Source organism: Sciurus vulgaris (assembly GCF_902686455.1).
Source record: "Sciurus vulgaris genome assembly, chromosome: 5".
NCBI classification, from domain to species: domain Eukaryota; kingdom Metazoa; phylum Chordata; class Mammalia; order Rodentia; family Sciuridae; genus Sciurus; species Sciurus vulgaris.
This window is the reverse complement of record NC_136465.1, coordinates 165,893,853-165,911,546: the sequence shown is the minus strand read 5'-3', so window position 1 is coordinate 165,911,546 and position 17,694 is coordinate 165,893,853. Positions and strand designations below refer to the sequence as shown.

At 44.2% G+C, this 17,694-nt stretch overlaps 1 protein-coding gene across 3 annotated transcripts in view; it reads right to left on the bottom strand.

Moving 5' to 3' along the window:
• The window catches only part of RFX4 (regulatory factor X4), a 159,066-nt gene that overhangs the window by 88,551 nt on the left and 52,821 nt on the right, over positions 1-17,694 (bottom strand). For all 3 annotated transcript variants that reach the window (XM_079143091.1, XM_079143092.1, XM_079143093.1), the window contains one exon: positions 7,718-7,841. In XM_079143091.1, coding sequence (XP_078999217.1) covers positions 7,718-7,841 — 124 coding nt within the window. The remainder of the gene's footprint in view (positions 1-7,717; positions 7,842-17,694) is intronic.

The following is a 17,694-nucleotide window of genomic DNA, read 5'->3' as shown; positions in this document are numbered from 1 at the left end:
AAAATAAAACAAGAGAAATTTTAAAATACAAAATGAAAATAAAAACACATCAAAATTTGTAGGATGCAAGGAAAGCAATGCTTAGAGGAAAATATATGTCACTGAATGCATGTGTTGGAAAAGAAGATATAGCTAAAATCAGTAATCTTAGTTTCCATCTTAAGAAAGTAGGGAGAAAAAAAAGAAGAGCAAATTATATCCAAAGTAAGTAGAGGAAAAGAAATCATAGGAAGTAGAAGATAAATCATTGGAATTGAAACCACAAAATCAATAAGCTGGTTATTGAGAATATCCTCAAAACCAAAAGCTGGTTCTTTGAAAATATTAATAAAATTGATAAGCCCCTAGCCAGACTAAGGAAAAGAGAAGGCACAATTTCCAATATCAAAAATGAAATAAGGGGACATCACTATAGGTGCTACAGACAGCAAAAGAAGAAAGGAATATTATGAATACCTTTATGCCCACAAACTTGATAACCTAGAAGAATTGGACAATTTCTTGAAAGACAAAATTTGCCAAATTCCACACAAGAAGAAATAGACAACAAGAATAGGTCTATATCTATTAAAGAAATTATATAAATGATATAATGATATCTTTCAAAACAGAAAGCATCAGGCTCAAATACATTCACTCATGAATTCTACCAAACATTTAGAAAAGAAGTTATACCAATTCTCCACAATCTCCTTCAGAGATTCCTAACTCTTTCTATGAGATCAATAGTATCCTAACACCAAAATGAGACAAGGATATTAAGAGAAAATCACAGACAATATTTCATATGAATATAGATGCAAAAATCCTCAACAGACTATTAATAAATTGAATCCAACTATGTTTAAAGGAATTGTATTTCATGACCAAGTGGGATTTATCCCAGGTGCACATGACTGGTTTGACATTTGAACATCAATTACTGTAATCCATGACATCAATGGGCTTGAAAAAATCATATGATCAGATTAATAAATGCAGAAAGAGCATTTGACAGAATCCAACATCCATTTATGATTTTTAAAAAACTCTGCAAATTAGACATAGAGAAGAACTTCCTCAACTTGATAGTGTCTACAAAACCATATAGCTAACATACTTAATGGTAAGAAACTCAAAGTTTTCTTACCATAATCAGGAACAAGGCAAAGGTGTCCTCTCTTACCACTACTTTTCAACATCCTACTGGAAGCACTAGCTAATGCAAGAAGAGAAGAAAAGGAAACAAAAAGTTTATGAATTGGGAAGGAAGAAGTAAAACTTTGTTCACAGATTACATGATTGTTTATATAGAAAATCTGTCAAAGATTTACTTAAAAAGAAAATATAACAAATAAAAATCTCTTAGGACTACAAAGAAATTACAGCAAGGTTGCAGGATACAAGGTTAACATACAAAAACCAATTGCTTACGAGGGTTGGAAAGCAATCATTTGTAAGTTAGAGAAGGCCTTTGCTCTGAAGCTTGAGCTCCGGTTTATCCTTTGAGAAGGTTTACTTTGCCATTGGCTAAATGCAGTGATGCTCTATCATAAGCAGGCGGAGTTTTGTTTTAGAGTTTCCAAAAGCCCAGTGGAGGAGCAGAAGAAAGATGACTTTGGTGGAATTAAAACCTCCCTCGTTCTCAGGCTGCCCCGCATCCCACTTCTATGGAGGCGGCAGTTCTTTCTCTGCGTCCCTCGAGTCCTTGCGTTCACAGTGCAGAAGGTGCATTTGCCATCTTGTTCTGCAGTCAGTCTTGAGCATGTGTCCCCTCTGCGGGGCTACCACCTCAGCAGCCCCCTTCGTCACTGTGGAGCTCATCTCCCAGCACTGGGCAGGGTCCACCAGGGACTGAACAGAGGGGTGAATACTGTGAATACTGAACAGAGGGGTGACCTCAAGTACTGAGGAGGAATCAGAGTGGGAAATACTGGCTGGGGTGTTCACAGAGCCACAAATCCCCAGTTGGGAAGACTGGAGTAGGCCTTTCTCCACTGCAGTGACCAGCACACTTACCCTTGAAGTAAGAGAGGCTGAGATTTCTCTCTTCAATTCTATCATTTAGAAATTCACCAGGTAACAGCTATTGACTATATGAAAGTCAAAAGGACAAGTGTTTGCGTAAAACCTGCCTCCACACGTACCCACTCTATCCGAAACAACTCATTCTGTGTCCATGAGATGGTTAAGGGCATGGAATCTGGATCCAGGCCTGCCAGGTTTACATCCTGAACCTACCACTTACTTGCTGGGTGACCTTGACCAAGCCCCCTAATTTCTCTGGTACTCATTTACTCATCCATGAAGTGGGAATAACAACAGTACCTACCTCTTAGAGGGTTCTTGAGGATTAGATGAAAATGACATGAAATGTTCTTAGAACAGTGCCAGGTACACATAAAGCCCGAGGCCAAGCTTCACTATTTAATTGTATGAGAACTCTGAACGTTGCATTCTAGAGCTAGACACTTTTATCATCTGTTAAAAAGAATTGCCTACTAAGGCTGGGGCTATAAGTCAGTGGTAGAGTGCTAGCCTAGTAGGTGCAAGGCCCTGGGTTCATAAAAAAAAAAACAAATTGTCTATTTATAAATCATTTCATGCTGAGGCAACTTAGCTGGGTATGATGTCCTGTGTATGCTAATCTTGATTCCTATTACCTTATGTTTGTTTCAATTTATAGTTTGGTTGTTCTCTAAAAGTTTATTTTGCTGCTTTTGTGGGAAAGCTAGGGTTATATTTGGGAAGTGTTTTTTCTCAACCTGAGCAACCTGGAGAAACTGTGGCAGGAGGAAAGGTCAGGGACAGCAGATCAAAGCACGTCCCTCCCTCACTGCAGGCCCCAGAGCAGCAGAACTGAGGGAGGGGGAGTTTTGAAGTGGATGTGAGGTCAGTTTTAAATTGGAAAACTGATCTGGAGTTTTAATGCCGAAAGAGAGCCTAAATTATTGAGAAGAAGCTTGTTCTTATAATTAATCAAAAAGCAAAAAGCTCTTAAATCTGTCACAACATCATTAGTTTTCATGGAGAGAGGACAGCCGGGGCCAAACTGTGAACACAGCAAAGCGATTTTCTGTTTATGCTTCTCTGAGTGAGCCTGTTTCACGCCAGTCACACTTGCTGGGGCTCCTCTGCGCGTCTCTAAGAAGCAGAGCATTCACACTGGAAGTGCAGTGAGCTGGCCCCAAACCTCCCACGCCTGGACTGCAGGGTGACTCCCCAGTCACCTGAGGGGCCAGAGCAGCCCAAGGGTGGGGACAGCAGGGGGTGGGCTAGAGAACACAACCCTTCAGCAGTGTGACCAGAGCCACAGGGACCCTCCACACCCATGCCAGGACACTTCAGCCAGGAGCGGCACTGAGGGGCCCCGGCTGGCTCCTGCTCCCTTCCCTCCTCCCCACCCCTCCTCCACAGTCTCCATCCCTCATCCCGAGAAGCCAGAGAAGGAAGAGCCTGGCCAACCCCCCCAATCTCTTTCCCAGAGCAAATCCCAAGCCACCGGACAGCAGAGGCTCCAACTCGGACGTTTTACACTGGGCTCCACTAGCCCCAATGAACTGTAATTGTTCAACCAAGACAGATGTGATGGCTGAACAGGGGACTTGGGCCGTGGGATTTCCCTCTGTGTCATCCAAAGGCAGAGCAGGAGTTAGAGTTTCCGAGGCAGCGCTTCAAAGTCAAAGCAGCCGTCTCCATGTGTAAACCTCGGCCAGCCCCTCCCTACTCAGTAAAGGGACTGCTGGAAAGGGATGCAGGATCAGTTTCCCATGGTTCTCACCCAGGTCGGACATGTTCACATATGTGTAAATGAGTTCCATGGTCCCTGGCAAGTGGCATTAATGTAAGTCATCAACCTTTGCAAGGATCTGAGGGCTGTTTAGTGCCAGCCTCTGTCCTGGGTGTTGGGGATGCCTAATGAAATGAGAAAGGCCTGTGGAGTTTCCATTCCAGGGAAGGAGACAGGTAAAGCAACTAATGACACAACATCACATAGATATATACATATATACATATATATATGTCACACACACATACAAACACACATGGACACACATTTACTGTTTTTTCTCAACCTGACGAGTCTATAGCAGCAGGAGGGATAGGTAGCTGTCTTACACACACACGCGCACACACACACATACAGACAGATAATATATATGTGTATACACATACACATAATATGTAGGCACATGTGTGTATGTATATATAATATGGGAGGATGGTTCATGTAGTGACAACTATAAAGACAAAGCATGGCGACACTGTAAGGAAACGGGAGGTGGGATAAGGTGGGACCAATTTTAGACAATGGTCATTTCTTCCACTGGCAGAGCACGTCACAATTTTGAACAATGGTCTCATAAGCACTGTCTAGTTTTATCCCTAGAGTAGCTTGGTGAGGGACTAATCCAGTCTAAAGGTAAGGAAATGGGAGCTCAGAAAAGTTAAGTGCCTCCAAGCCAGGTGACCTTACGTCACCACAGCCAACAACAAAAGCAGGTGTGATGCTGGTCTAGCTTGAAGCTTTGGTGTTTCCTGAACTCCTAAATTAATTCTGGGACTAAGGTCAACACAACATTTCTGGAAGCCAGTTTTATGATGTGTGACCGTGGACTGGGAAAAGGGATTTACATTTCAGAACTTGCAGTGAATCACCTGCTGCCATCCACTTCATCAAGAGCAGTGTCCCAGTCAGGACCCGGGGACAACATTGGCACTGTCACCTCAGCCTATGGGCAAGCTGAATGGGGACTACTATGGATATATTTTCTCTCTAAAAACTACCCAAAATATTGAATCTCACCTGCTCTGAGCTAAGAGTTTGTGGATGAATCATGAGTTTGGATGGCTCTGCTCAAGGAAGGGCTGGTCCACCACTGCACCCCAAGGCCTCACAGAACTACGGTGCCTCTCTCTGGAGGAGACGGAGGCTGCAGGATGCTGGGCCCCTCAGGAAAGGTGAACAGATCTGGGCTTCCAGTTCAACAAGCTCCCGGTGGAAACCCTCAGCAGGTACCTTCTCTCCTCTGCAGCTGAAAGGACAGCCCCAATTCCAGTGCATTTCAAATTGATAGTGAGGCAGCTGCAAAGAGCATTTGCATTTATGCTTTTATTACCATTAGAGTATGAATTTGCTTTTGGACTGAAGATAAGACCCAGTTTGGATGCCTTTTTCAATGACCATTTTGGAAGCAACTGGCAATTCTTTTTAGGGAGGAACTTATTGTTTGGAAAAATATCTTGAAAAGTCATTTGGGGTAAGTGAGGCATGTATGTGGGCAAAGATGTCAGCAGAAACCAAGGACACAAGAAGAGAAGAAATTTGGTAGGGGAGAGAAAATGAGGGAGAGAAAGGAATGCAAGAGGAGGAGAGGGAGATAACAGAGAAGGGCTGGGACCAAAGATGGGAACAAGTTGAGGACCAGTAAACCTCCACTGTCATGGAAACCTGAAGAAAATTGGCAGATGGGGGATGCCTGTCCCTGTCCCTGTCTGGCATGGCAAACTCCCTGCAAACTTCAGTCTACTTTTGTGGACTGCCTCATGAAGAACAGAGAGGATGTTCCATCCCCATGGGGTGGAACAGGGCTGTTCAATAGAACCTTCTGTGATGATAGAGCACCATCCAATATGGAAGCCTCCGGGCACAGGTAACTACTGAGCAGATGAAATGTGGCCACTGGGACTGCCAATGAGCTGGGTTTTTATTTTGTGTAACTTTAAGTGAGTCGGATAGCCACGTGTGGCTATGACTACTGTAGGGAACAGCACAGGGGTAGAGAGAGGTGACCTGCACAGAAGGAAGAGTCGCAAGTCAAAGTGATGCTGAGAATGTCAGCTCTTGGAATCTGCTGAAATCCTGGACAGACTTGAGAGCTGTAGTGGGCACGGAACTGGGGTGCTGATGGGGAGGAATGGACTTCAACCAGTTTTACCTGGAACACGAATGAGGTCCAGGAAACCCCAGGCTGACATTAGGGATACAGAGTATTTGAGAAAAAAGAAATGGAGGGCCTTTACATAGGCAAATTAAAGTTTCTAAAAATGGTACAAGTTTTTCTTTTCTCTTTTTCCAGAATCTAAGCTAATGAATGTGTGTTTACACCTGTACACCAGCATCTCATGAAGAATTCATAAGACCAACAGTTGTGACGGAACTTAAATACCTGAGTTACCAGATGACTGAGTGAAAGTCACCTCCCTTGGACCCTGCAACATCTCCATGAGGAAGTGGGGACAGCACAGGCTGAGAGGCTGAGTGACGAGTCCAGAAGAATCAAGATTCTTGGTCCTCTGGCTCACCCAAATGGCCCCTCCATCCACATGTAAGAGACCTTCCCTGGCCTCTCCGTGGTGGTTGCTATGAGGAATGTGTAGATAACTCTAGGACCACGACACCTGGTGCAGCGCTGGTGTGACACTCACTCACAGTGTGCACTTCCTCCCCCTGCCTGCCGGACTGAGCCCTTCACAGCAGAGCCCGGGCTAGGTTTCTTCCTGGGACCCCCACCACTAGTTACCATGGCGCTGCCACCTGGGCCATCTCATCAACACTAAGGGACTCAAGAATGAACGAAAGAAAGAGTAAAGGTGGTTTTTCCACTGACTTTTTAAAAAGTTCTTTCAGCTTGGAGAAATAATGATAACGCCTCACAAAAATGTTCTTCCCTCCCTGAGTCCACACAGAGCATCTTCCCCATTCACTGAATGAAGACAGTTCTCAGTCACTCGGTTTCTGAACTCTCCAATGTGTTTGACTCGGACCTGACACTGCTTTTGTTTTTGTTTTTCCTGTTGATGATTTATCTATCTGTTGGGGATCTGAAGGGGGAATTCCTGAATACACTGGCCTCTTTCTACCATTTCAGTCCTTGGTTAGTCTGTCTTTAGAAAACTGGTAAAGAATAGGGGGCAGATCAAACCTGCTACTTCTTGTTAGAGGATGCACTAAAGTTATAGTTCTTAAAAAAGTTAATAAAAAAAAAGAGCTAATACAAGGAAGAAGAGTTTAATGGGATTTTTGTGTGTGTGTGTGGGTGTGCGTGTGTGTGTGTGTGTAACATCTAGACATTTAGCCATTAAGCAAATAGATGATCAGACTTAAAGAATGCACCAACAGCTTTCATTGACCTGTTCAATAGGAATGGTCAGGGCTAATAATTTTTTGCACACACAGCCCTAAGCGAAGAATATGTTTTTATCATATGATAGATAGAGTCAGGCCCCAGTAATATTACAGATAGTTTTACTCCCAGCTAAGGACTCCCAAACCTCCAATCTAATGATACAGGGCCATTTCGCAGTTTCTCCAAAGTATTCACTTAACTAAGCCAAGGAGTTTACCTGACTCAGACTCAACTGAAATACACTTAATACACTTGTGAGTTCAATATTTCCCACTCAGAAGTAACTCTGTACAAATTAAATACAGAAGAAATTCAAGTTAGAAATTCATTTCTAACTTTAAACCATTTCTCAATTGTTTAAAAACTTGTAGAGCGAACTATTACCAAGTACTTTGGTGTTACTTTGCTTTGGTATTTGATTTGGGATTGCTTTGTTAAAATTGTTTGAAATTTTCGCAGGGAAACATTACAGCAAAGCATTTATCTTGATAACGTCAACAGATAAGAACAAAGATACTTTAAAATGCTTAAAGACTGTGTGTAGATTACGCGAAGTTGCTGGGGGGAATGGGGTGGGGTCCGGATCAGCCAGGTGAGGCTGGACTCACCTTCCCAAAGCTGGCGGCATTGACGGGCTGGGTATCGTTCTTCTCACAGAAATCCAGGTAATGCATATAGAGGGCACTGCGTGGAATACAGACGCCCTCTGCAATCTCATAGTTCTCCTCCAGCCTAGGGAAAAAAATGCCCAGTGAGTGACAAATGTGTCACCTTCTCCAAGCAGCAGGTGTTCTTTCTTTCCAGTCCTCCTCGGGAGTTGGGCAGACCTCAGAAGTCACATTCCTCCTACAGATGGGGAAACTGGGACTCAGGAAGACAAAGCAAGCTGTGCAAGGTCACGTGTGGAATTAGTGACCTTGCACTAATCAGGATCAGAATACTGCCCCTTTGGGTATGACCCCAGCCCACTTTTCCAGCCCAAATTCCTAGACCCTCTGCTCCTTTACTCTCATTGTCCTAGATGCATTCTGTCCTAGGTGCCCCCAGATGCCAAAACTATTCAGGATATTGCTGGCACCCCATGCAGCCAGGCTTCAAACACACATCCACTGTGTGGAACTGGTTTTTTTTTTTTTTTTTTTTTATTGTAAACAAATGGGATACATGTTGTTTCTCTATTTGTACATGGAGTCAAGGCATACCATTTGTGTAATCATAAATTTACATAGAGTAATGTTGTTTGATTCATTCTGTTATTTATTCCCTTCCCCCACCCCTCCCACCCCTCTTTTCCCTCTATACAGTCCTTCCTTCCTCCATTCTTACCACCCTCCTTAACCCTAATCCTAAACCTAACCCTAACCCTAACGCTAACCCCTCCCATCCCCCATTATATGTCCTCATCCGCTTATCAGCGAGATCATTCGTCCTTTAGTTTTTTGAGATTGGCTTATCTCACTTGGCATGATATTCTCCAATTTCATCCATTTGCCTGCAAATGCCATAATTTTATCATTCTTTATGGCGGAGTAATATTCCATTGTGTATATATGCCACAGTTTCTTTATCCATTCATCAATTGAAGGACATCTAGGTTGGTTCCACAATCTGGCTATTGTGAATTGAGCAGCTATGAACATTGATGTGGCTGTATCTCTGTAATATGCTGATTTTAAGTCCTTTGGGTATAGGCCGAGGAGTGGGATAGCTGGGTCAAATGGTGGGTCCATCCCAAGTTTTCTGAGGAATCTCCACACTGCTGTCCAGAGTGGCTGCACTAATTTGCAGCCCCACCAGCAATGTATGAGTGTACCTTTTTCCCCACATCCTGGCCAACACCTATTGTTGCTTGTGTTCTTGATAATTGCCATTCTAATTGGGGTGAGATGTGTGGAACCGTTTCTAATGAGTACAAGTCAAAGGGTTAGCAACCTTCCAGGACAAAAACATGAGCTCTGTGACTGAAGGTGCCCAGAAAGTGCCCAAGAGAGGGAGAAAGACAGGTCCATCCCTTGCTCCACAGCAGTGAGATTCTGGAACATCAACAGAGAAAATGTCAAGGCTGCCAGAAAGAGACAGCAGGTCACCTGCAGAGGGGCATGAGTCTAATGGCAGTACTGGTGTTACCATCCTGGAGTGTCTTGGTTGGCAAGAGCAGCGAAGAGGGATTGATTGTCTGGGGAAGCAGATGCCCAGGTAGAGGTTGCAGAGCTGGACAGACACTAACCCTGTGACTGGAGGGAGGGTCAGTGTCACAGTAGGAAAGTGAGCCCTTGATCATTCTAGGATCACCTTTTCCTCTGCTGTGTTAGAATTCATGACTCTCTTAACGAGTATAGGTCAGGGGTTCTGGAGGAGAGAGCTCTCTAACTGGGATTCAAATCCCAGCTTCGTCACTCACTGGCATGGTGACCTTGGGCAAGTTACTTAACCTCATGCCCCAATCTCCCTTCGGAGGTGGTGATTTGCAACTGCCTGCTAAGGTAACCAACGTCCAACAGGATCACGTGCGACATGCATTAGCATGGTGCCTGGCACACTTAGGCAAACGCACAGGAACCTCATTATCATTCACATTTCACCTCCGTTTACATCGAAGGCTCCCATCTGTCCACACTCTGGGATATTGGGGATCTAAAAGAAAAATAAAGTTTTTTTTTTTTTTTTTTAATTTTTGACCTGAACACCTCAAAGTTAGGCGTTCAAATGAATCCTGTGTCCACTGTCATAGACAGGTTGGAAGGTTGAACACCTCTTCCAGTAAAACTCCTGTGGCACTTGACAATTTGGGAATTTCTCTTTGGACTTTGCCTTCAAGGCCTGGGGCATACACCACTCAATCAACTCACCAACTGAAAAGATTTCTCCTTTGATCATGAATTGGATTTTAGGAATCAACCCAAAGCCATTTGGAACCAAATTTCAGGGATAAAGTGACAAATAGTCCTTTCCTCCCAAATGTTGTTTTTTTTTTTTTTTTTTTTTTTTTTTTGGGAGGGGGAGGTGGAATAAGGCATGACTCTAAAGCAATGAAATAAATGTCCTCAAGTGGCTTCAAACTCTCTGAGAGCACTTGCCAAAGAAGTGGTCCAGCGCTGTCGTAACGCAAGTGGAATGAGGACACGGCCTCCCAAGGTGCCCGCTTGAAAGGGCAGTGCCCATTCAGCTCATTCCAACATGTGGTTGAAAAAAAATCATTTCAATCACTTCATATTGAAATTCCACGTACAAATACAACCCTAGGGACACTTGGGTAAAGTGCTGAGTGGTCCCAATCATTTCGTCCATTGCCACCTCTTCCAGGAAGGGGAAGGAACACTGAGTGACCACTGATGATTTTTAGAAATATTCCAAGAAATGGTTTTATGTTTTCCTTTCTAGGTGACCAAATGCACTGAGCCTGGGATAGTGTCTGAGTCACCTCCGAATCTTTGAAGTCTAGCATATTCTTTGGCACATAATAGATGGACAGGTTATTTCAGTCATTTTTATTCATTTGACAAATATTTATTGATCTCTCATCACCTCCAGATTTTAGAGATATCATGGTGAGCAAGATAGTCCTTGCTTACAAATAATGAACAAATTAGTGGTAGACAGATGGACAAAGACATGATTAATTTATAATTTTCAACAAATATTTGCTGGGTGCCAGGCAGTTTTCTTGACATTAGGAAGTAGTGGTGAATGAAACATGCCTGTCCTGAAAAGGTTTACGTTCTGGTGTATATGTCCCCAAATCAGAAATCGGTATTCTAGATGGGTTTCCCTAAGGGAAACAGGTTTCACACAGAAAATAGTTCCTTAGAACTGTACTAAGGACAAATCCAGTGTGGGTGAAACCCAGCCTGTGAGGTTACTCTGGACCCCCGCCTGCCATTCACAGTATTCCTGCTCTATAAACAAGTTCAGGGGTCCAAATAACCAGCCTAGGCGCTAACTCATAGAGGCCACTGGAATAATGCAGTCTTCACAAACTGGGGTCTCACAGACGTGCTTTGTTTGAACAGTATTGACCCGACTTTTAAAATCCAGGACATTTCACATAAGAATCTGGATTTCTGGCTTCTTGTGAAAAAACAGATCTGGCAACCCTGGACCCATATTCCCGCATGACAACAATTGGCCGTGGTTAGATGTGCCTTGGAGTTGGCCAGAGTCCTCACTCCTCCCTGTTTTCTTACACCAAGTCTATTTTCTGTTCCTTGTCTGGCTCCTGTAAGCACTTGTATTGGCATAAGCCATGACCTATGTCCTAGTTCACTTTGCATTTTATTTGGGGAGAATTAACACATAAGAAATAAGAATATTTAAGTACTGTGAACTCCTGACCATAGGTGCAGTTGAAGGTGGGAAAACTGTGTGTAGTTGAGAGTAGTTTCATAGAGGAATTGGGGTTGAAATGTTGTAACAACAAACAACACTGGCATTTGGTGAGCTCTTACTAGGTGCTGGGCACTGGGTGGCCATGACCTCATCTGATCCTTACAATGACCACATGAGGAAGGTATTGTATCTGTCTTTCAGACTAGGAAACCGAGGCTCAGAGAGAGCAACTCATTGCTCATACAGTCAGGAAATAGAGTTTGTCTCACGTGAAACCTCTGTGGTATTCTGCCATGGTAGCTGCAGGGGGTTCCTGGCAAGAGGAGCAGCAAGAATGAGACACAAACGTGTCACGGGCCTTGGATAACGGAGACGTGGAGACGGGGGTCTGAATGGGAAGGAGGGTTTGTGAAGGGATATCTAAAAGGAAACATCCCGGGGGCTATGGAGACTTCAAATGCTCCACAGACGAATACGGCTTGGCATAACACAGCTGGCAGTTAGGGATCGCTATAAAAATGTCATCTTCAGAAGAGGACAGTGGAGTGCTACTCAGAGCAGATTGAAAAAGTGAACACTCAGAGTGTTTTAGACAATTCTTTTACCACTGTGACCAAGAGACCTGACAGAACAATTCTAGAGGAGGAAAAGTTTATTTGGTGCTCACTGCTTTAGAGGTCTCAGATCATAGATGGCCGACTCCATTGCTCTGAGCTCAAGGTGAGGGGGAATATCATGGTGGAAGAGGAAAGCAGCTCTGGTTTTGACCACCAGGAAGCGCAGAGAGACAGCGAGAGCTCCACTCTCCAGGGACAAAATATATACCCTAAAGACACGCCCTGGTGACCCACCTTCTCCAGCCACACCCTACCTATAGTTGCCACCCAGTTAATTCCTATCAGCAGATCAATGCACTGATTAGATTAAGGCACTCATAACCCAATTGTTTCACTTCTAAACTGTTTTACACTGTCTGTACATGAGCTTCTTGGGGACACCTAATAGCTAAACCAGAACACAGAGGCAGGCAGACCTGAGTGTTTCTGGGAAGCAATAATAATAATAATGTCATTGATAGCAAAAATAATATTAACTTAAAGTTTAATAGGTTCTATTTGTTGGTAATTGGATGCAGATAAAAGAATGTCAAAAACTAAAAACGAAAAATAAAAGCAACACCCCTCCAAGTTTCATAGGTTGCATTTTATGCTCAGTGTGTCATTTAGCAATCTCCTTAAAGAAGGATCTGTTTCAACACTTTAGATCCTCATAGTGTGGGACATTTTCCAGCCTAAGGCATAGACATGAACAGCTGGGCAGATGGAGCCTGGAGCCTGATGTGCCGTGGGAGGAGGAAAGTATCCCCTTTTGCTTCTCTGTGCTGATGATTTCCTGAAGTTCATGTTTGTCAGAGAATCCATGGATGTAGCCAACAAATATGGATTTCAAACCACTCAGAAATCATCTTACATATGATTCCTTGAAATGATAGCCAGTTCCTTTTTTTTTTTTTTTTTTTTTTTTTTTAAGCATGGGAGCAGCATGGTCAATTTTTCCTTTGGAAAGTCACTCTGCACCTCCATGGTGGTGAGCCAAGGTAGACTAGCAAGACCCGGTTAAATGGCATTTGTGAATGAATGAATGGAGGGATGGTGAGGAGTTATGGTAAAGAGCTCAGGAAGACAGGATGGGCATGAACTGAAGTAGTGGCTGTGGTGACAGAGGTAACAGAGGGACTCCTAGTTGGTGGGAAGGCAAGATCTCAGGTTCCTGATGGGGCTGAGTGGTTGCTCGAGGCTCCATTCTTATGATTAAAAATGCCCCTGGGCATTTCTGGAGGGAAAATGCCTTCAAATGTAGTGTCAGACAGCATGGGTGCTCAGGTAAACACCTGGCTCTTCATCCATTATTTATGACTTAAGCCTGTGTCTGAGTTCCTTTTTGTTGTTCTTGTGACCTATTTGTTCACTAAATCTGGCCAAGAGATCAAGATTACAATACAAGATCCTGCTTATAATACGCCACATTAAATGAGCCCATAGCAACAACAAACAATTTGAATGAGATGTGTGTAAGTCACAGTTCACATCGGCTGAGCTAATGAAGCAAGACCTGTCAAGGGCCAGGGTCTTCCAAGTAATGACATTTCCACCACGTTTTGTTCTTCTTATGGAAGCTTCTGAGCCTCGGAGTAGCCAGGTGGCTTATGACTATGAAGCATTTTAATCAGCGGTACGAATGGATGGATGTAATTGGCAAGGAAGGGCACCTCTAAGGCTCAATGGGTTTCTACAGGAATAGCGTCCTGACACCTTTCCCCAAACCACCTCACAAAATCCAGAGGCTGTGCGTGTGCCGGGGCTGCTAATTGGAATGTCTGCTCCCTGACCAAGGCACAGCAGTGAGAAAGCAGTTAATTACTTCTCTTCATATCTGATGATGAAATTTCCCCTTTACGCCTCTTTTGGAGGACATCATTAGTCTGACACGGTGCACAATGCTCCATTATACCTGGATTTTTTTTTTTTTTTTAATGATCACGAAAAAAATTCCTGACTTATTCTGTTTTCTTAGCTTCTGCTTAACCACTTGATCATATTTGAATTGAGCCTGTCCTATTATGGAGAGATAATGGAGCTGGTCTGCTAGCTCGTGTGAGTCATGACCTGAGGCGTGCATTTTTTAAGAGGTCCTCAGGGGCTTCAGCGTGCAGCCTCCTGGGATGCACAGAGGAAGCTTCATGTGGGTATTTGACAATGAAGAACAAATGTTTTGGCACCGACTGCCACAGCCCTCTCTGTCCTCAGGTTAAACCTGTGATTCCTCACATGTGCACCCAGCTGTATGTTCTAAGCATCCACTTCTCAAAGTCCTTGTAGACAGGTCTAGAACTGACATTTTTCTTCTATTTTACCAAAAGTCAACATAATTTTTTAAAATAATAGCTTTTCACAGAGATCTGAGACTGTAAACTATGAAAAAAAGAAAAGAAAAGAAAAGAAAAGAAAGAACTTGGTAAGCAATCAGGACAAGTCTAAGCCCATCGACAGAGGATGGGGTTGTAGCTCAGTGGTAGAGGACTTGCCCAGCATGCACAAGGCCCTGGGCTCATCCCAACACTGCAACAAAACAACCGGCTCCCTCCTAACATAAGCCCAGCTTCCTTACTGGGCATCAGAAGTTCCCACTATGTGACATTCATATTCACTATCACTACCCGCTCAAGGTGAGTAATGTCATCCCCATGATATGGAGGAAGAAGTGGAGGGTCAGGGAGAGAAAGAGACTTGCCCAAAGTCACAGGGTGGAGTAGACCTAAGCCAAGATGCCTCCAAAGCTCTCATTGTATGTTTGGGTCTGACATTCATTTGGTTGGTCAGCATATATTTACTGAGCATCTACTATGTGCCAGGCACTGCAGAATGCCAACAAGAAGACACCACTCCTGTCCCCTCCTTTAAGAAGCTGGCAATTTATCCCAAGGAAGGTGGGAACTAACCGACAATAAACTCCTACTTGGTGGTGTTTAGCTTGATTCAAGTTAAGGCTGACTCCATACAAGGCCCAAACAACATGAAACAAATTTCTTAAAATCCATTTTAATAAATGACAACAGTTAAGCTCATGAATTGCTGCTGATTAGACAAGTCAATCAGAAGCATGTTTGGGTGGACCCCCAGACTTCTTCCAGGAATTCTGCTGGCCTGGCCTCCTTGTTATTGGAGGTCTTCTTGGGGATCAGGTATTTTGTCCCCTTAGGAAGAGTGGGACTGTGACCTTCTGTTGTGTTCAGACAACCGCCTCGGTCTCCTCCTCCTTAAACAAAGGTACTGTCACATGCCATGTGGTTAACAGTTCAGCTACCAATGAACCACACATATGACGGTGGTCCCATAAGGTCATGACAGACCTGAACACCGCTATTGCTGGTGCCAGTGGTGTACAATCATGCACGGTCCGTAATACTTGATGATCATAAGTGGTGAGTTCCTAGTTTATATATTAGCTATACTATTGTTTCATCACCATTTTAGAGTGTATCCTTCTACTTCTAAGGTCACTGTAAAGCAGCATGCCCTGTCCCACAACCAGCAACCTCAAAGGTCTTGTGTTTACTGCGTCTCTTAATGGCATCATTTTCTCCTGTGCTTGATTTAATCTTGTGTTATTTTGTTTATCGTGACCCTAGGAGCAATAGGCTCTGATTAACACATGTGTATACATATACCCATACATACGTGTACACATACACATTCCTACAGCCCAGGCGTGAAGAGCCACCACCTAGGTTTGTGGAGTGCACTCTGTGGTGCTCACATAGACACAGCTGCCTATCCCCGCAGCTCTCAGGATGCATTCCCACTGGTAAGTAGCCATGACCATGACAGTCCAGCCTAGTCTGTAGGGGCTTCATGAGGAGTAACTGAATTGGCCAGTGATATCACCTGTTAAGGTTCGCATGTGAGATGTCCCTGAGAAGTCCATTTTAGACAATGAAGGATTGTTCCAAGATAAAAATGATGAGATTATAAGAGCTGTGGCCTAATCAGTGCATTAATCCATTCGATGGACCAATAACTTGGGTGGGGTGTGGCTGGAGGAGGTAGGTCACTGGAGGCATGCCCTTGGGGATTAGGAATTATATATCTTGTCCCTGGCTCTTTGCTCTCTCCCCTTCCTGGCTGCCCTGAGCTAGACAGTTTTCCTCTGCTCTGCCCTTCTGTCATGGTATTCTGCCTCATCTTGGGTCCACAGCAATGGAATTGGATGACCAAGGACTGAACCTTTGAAATCATGAGCTCAAAATAAATTTTTCCTCTTCTAAGTTCCTTCTTCTTTTTTTCTTTCTTTCTTTTTTTTTTTTTTTTTTTTTTGGTGGTATTGGAATGGAACCCAGGACTTGGCACACGGTAGGCAAGTACTCTGCCCCTGAGCTACATCCGCAGCCTTCTAAATTGTTCTTGTTAGGTATGTTGTTCACGGTGACCCAAAGCTGGCTAGCACATTACCTGAGGAGCTGGGCACAGTCCCCGTGTGTCCTGAAACTGTAGATTTGGCCAATGCAGAGCAAAGGACTAAATCAGAGATTTTTGCTCTTGCAATGACTGAATCTGATCAGAACCTAGGGCAATCTAATCCCTCTCCCAGATTTGGCTATTGCTGACTGAGTCAGTGTTCCAGAAAGGTCTGGACTTAACTAGGTTCTGCTCAGTTTTTGGCTATTCAAGTGCATCATTACTATTGCTATTTTGAAAAAAAAAAACAACAACTTGGCATTGTCTAAAAGCAGGGCCGCAGGTTTTGAGCGGTTGTCAATACTTCTGTGGGGCCCAGGCGGCGGCTCTCAGCAGGGAGCTCTGGTGGCATCAAAGCCGAGCTGCACCTTCCCTACCATGAGCCGCCCCTTCCATCTTCCCTTCCACACGTTCCCTGTCTATCCACCTCCACTCCACGATGCTGTTACAAACAGGGCCCCAAAGAACATCTCCACATGCACCCCTCTGCACGCTGCGGGCAGGTCTCTCAGCATTGGCATTGAAAAATGGAACCACTCGTGCACATGCTTAAAATGTTAGTGGGCCTGCAAAGCCTCCCATGGGATGCTTTACCATTTCCTGTTTTCACCTGCAGCCCAAAACACCATGGTCATTCTGAAAAGCACCTTGCTCTTGAGCAGGCATCTCCTGCTCCGAGCCCCTGAGCCTTTGCGCCTTCCCCCTCCATCTGCCTTTCTCCATCCGGGGCTGTTTGCCAGTGGGACTCGGTCACACCTATTGGCATCGGGGCCCCTCTGGTCGTATTCAAAGCTAAAAATGTTCAGCCTTCCTTTTGGGAATCCTGTGGCCTAACTTGTATTCTGAAGGCAAATATTACGTCAGTTGGGTCACTGTTGAGTAAAGAATCAAGTCAGAAATGCCAGGGCCTGGCTGCGCCCAGTGAGCGAGGCCTAGGAGCCATGACCTGGCCTCAGACTTCAACACGCTTCTTTACTACAGTGCCAGGCCCAGTTTCCCACCTATGATCTCTGAGGACATCTTAAAGAGAAGCAGTACATTTATTTTGTCTCATGTAAATTTGAAATGTGGACATCTTGTCAACCACTAAAGGGCTCATTTTTACATTCTCAAAAGGAAAATAAAGCCTCCCTCCCCACCCCTGCCAAGAAAGTGACACTTTGACCTTCTCTCCTCTAATTTTGGGGGGAAAGCCTACTTGCTCTTCAAACTGCTGAGAGGAAAACTGTCCCCACCTGAAGGTG